The 2,072-nt window shown below is 29.4% G+C and overlaps 1 protein-coding gene across 1 annotated transcript in view; it reads right to left on the reverse strand.

The window, feature by feature from the left end:
* Positions 1 to 1,615, reverse strand: part of Phum_PHUM592000 (Nicalin-1 precursor, putative) — a gene marked incomplete at both ends in the record, with an annotated part of 2,036 nt that extends 421 nt beyond the window's left edge. The window contains 4 exons of the mRNA XM_002432517.1: positions 126 to 581; positions 657 to 980; positions 1,075 to 1,262; positions 1,441 to 1,615. Of these exons, the coding sequence (XP_002432562.1) occupies positions 126 to 581; positions 657 to 980; positions 1,075 to 1,262; positions 1,441 to 1,615 (1,143 nt within the window). The remainder of the gene's footprint in view (positions 1 to 125; positions 582 to 656; positions 981 to 1,074; positions 1,263 to 1,440) is intronic.
* Between the last annotated feature and the right edge of the window lie 457 nt (positions 1,616 to 2,072).

Below are 2,072 nucleotides of genomic sequence, written 5' to 3' on the forward strand. Positions count from 1 at the left end.
ATGTCAACATTTTCCCGCCGGTCAAATATTGTTTTCCTCCTCAAGTTTTTGTGACTCTGCAATAATGGATTAACTATGATTACGACGTCGACTGGTGGAAAATTTATTCAGCAAATTTGTTTTACCTTAAACGTGGATAATGTTATCGCTGGCAATCTTCTAATGCCGTATCGTTCGTGTTCCCATGCTAATAAATCATCGGCTAAATTAATTTTTTTGTGAACCATTTGTACGTTATTTTCTCCAGCCACGTTAATCAAGTGCTGGTGAAAAATTCCCCTGGAACTATTTTCTTTTGGAGGTTTCGATACATGTAAATGTATTGTAGAATTAGTTGATAATGAATCTAAGCACAGTACAAAAGCAGCATCTTGAATCAGAGAACTTTCTAATCCGTCAATTTGATCCTCCAGCCATTTTTTACTACCGAGAAAATTAAATTTTCCAGCTCCGGATAAAAGGAAAAGAATATTGTATGAGGCATGGGTTTTAGGGTTAGAATACAAGGCAGAAAATATTCTGGCCAATTCTAAAAGTGCTGCCACACCAGAGCCATTCGAATCTGCACCAAATGACAATTCCTAAAATGTATTTATTTATTTATTATAAATATTTCTTATTCGAACTTGTAAAAAAAAAAGTTTTCAAGTACTTACTGGTGCAACTCCGAAACTATCGTAGTGAGCTACCAAGGCAATAGTGGGTAAATTTTCTTCGATTCCTTGGCCAGATAATTTTCCTTGAATGTTTGATATATGTACATCATTTTTAATAGCTGCCTGATTAGTATTTATAACTATTTGATAGCCATTTGCTGAAATAGAATTGAAAAAAGCTTCAGCACCTGAAACGGCCTTTTCGACTGCTTTCGAAAATGAAACATCATCTAAAATATTTTGGAGTTCAGGCGTCCAAAAAGCAAAATACGTTGGAATAAATAATTCTTGAGATAATAATTCATCTTCTATTTCTACCAATTGCTGAAAATAATAAGATAACAAAAATTTAAGAATGTAATTATTATGCGTAAACAAATAAATAAGTCGAGATTTTAAGTTTTACAAATAATTTTACCTGCTGTACATCAGCAGAAGGCAGACTCATATCTTCAGGCAAAACAATAAATAAAGCACCTGCTTTTGACCTAATTTCTCTCATGTGATACGAAGTTATATCTTGCAACCTTGTCAAAACGCAATGCCTGTTTGTACTCCAACCAGTCAATGATCTGGCTTCTAAGTTAACTGAAGAACTTCTGCAGCCTGTAATTAAAGCATTTTAAATTAATTTTAGAAAAGAAACAAAAAGATTTTTTTTTTTATCAAAAAAATTTTTAATTTCATTGTTTGACTATCATGTATTACAAAAAAAAAAAAAAAATTATAATGTTAAATTAAAATTTTAAAATTACTTCATTTTTTATGCTAATGAATTCCTTACCATGAGGCAAACCATGTAAATCGTACTGCTGCATTCTATAGACTGGGAACTCATGTGCCGCTCCAACAGGACTAACAGGTGAAATTATTATAAATAAAGGTAAAATAATTAACAAATAATACAGAAAATATCCTTTAAAAAAGTCACTAAATTCACTAACGTCTTCTAACCACATTTTTATCGAATTATTAAAATTATTTTAATACCCGATAAAAAATAATAATTTAAAAATTACTAATTAAATTTAGAACTAATATCGTATTTAAAAAAAAAAAAAAAAAAAATTTTTTTTACGAAAAATAATTCCGGATTTTCTGATTAAAATGCACAAAAAATAAATAATGTACAATTTACAGAAGTAAATATCGGTAAAAATTGATTAACTCATTCACTAACTTAAAATTTTTAACAATTGACGTGCGAACTCGCTCATCGCAAAATTGTAACTCACGAAGTGTTTAAATTAAATTCGCGTCTATGGTTTGTCGTGTCATTAGCGATTGAATTTTTTACATGAAGAACCTGTTTATTGAATTTGGTTCGTAAGTTGTTTACGATTTGTACTTTCAAAAAATTTAAACAATATTTAAAATAATTTTTTTTCTTTATCGCGAGTTTTATTGTTTAATAAA

Source organism: Pediculus humanus, genomic scaffold (assembly GCF_000006295.1).
Source record: "Pediculus humanus corporis 1103172108314 genomic scaffold, whole genome shotgun sequence".
NCBI lineage: Eukaryota > Metazoa > Arthropoda > Insecta > Psocodea > Pediculidae > Pediculus > Pediculus humanus.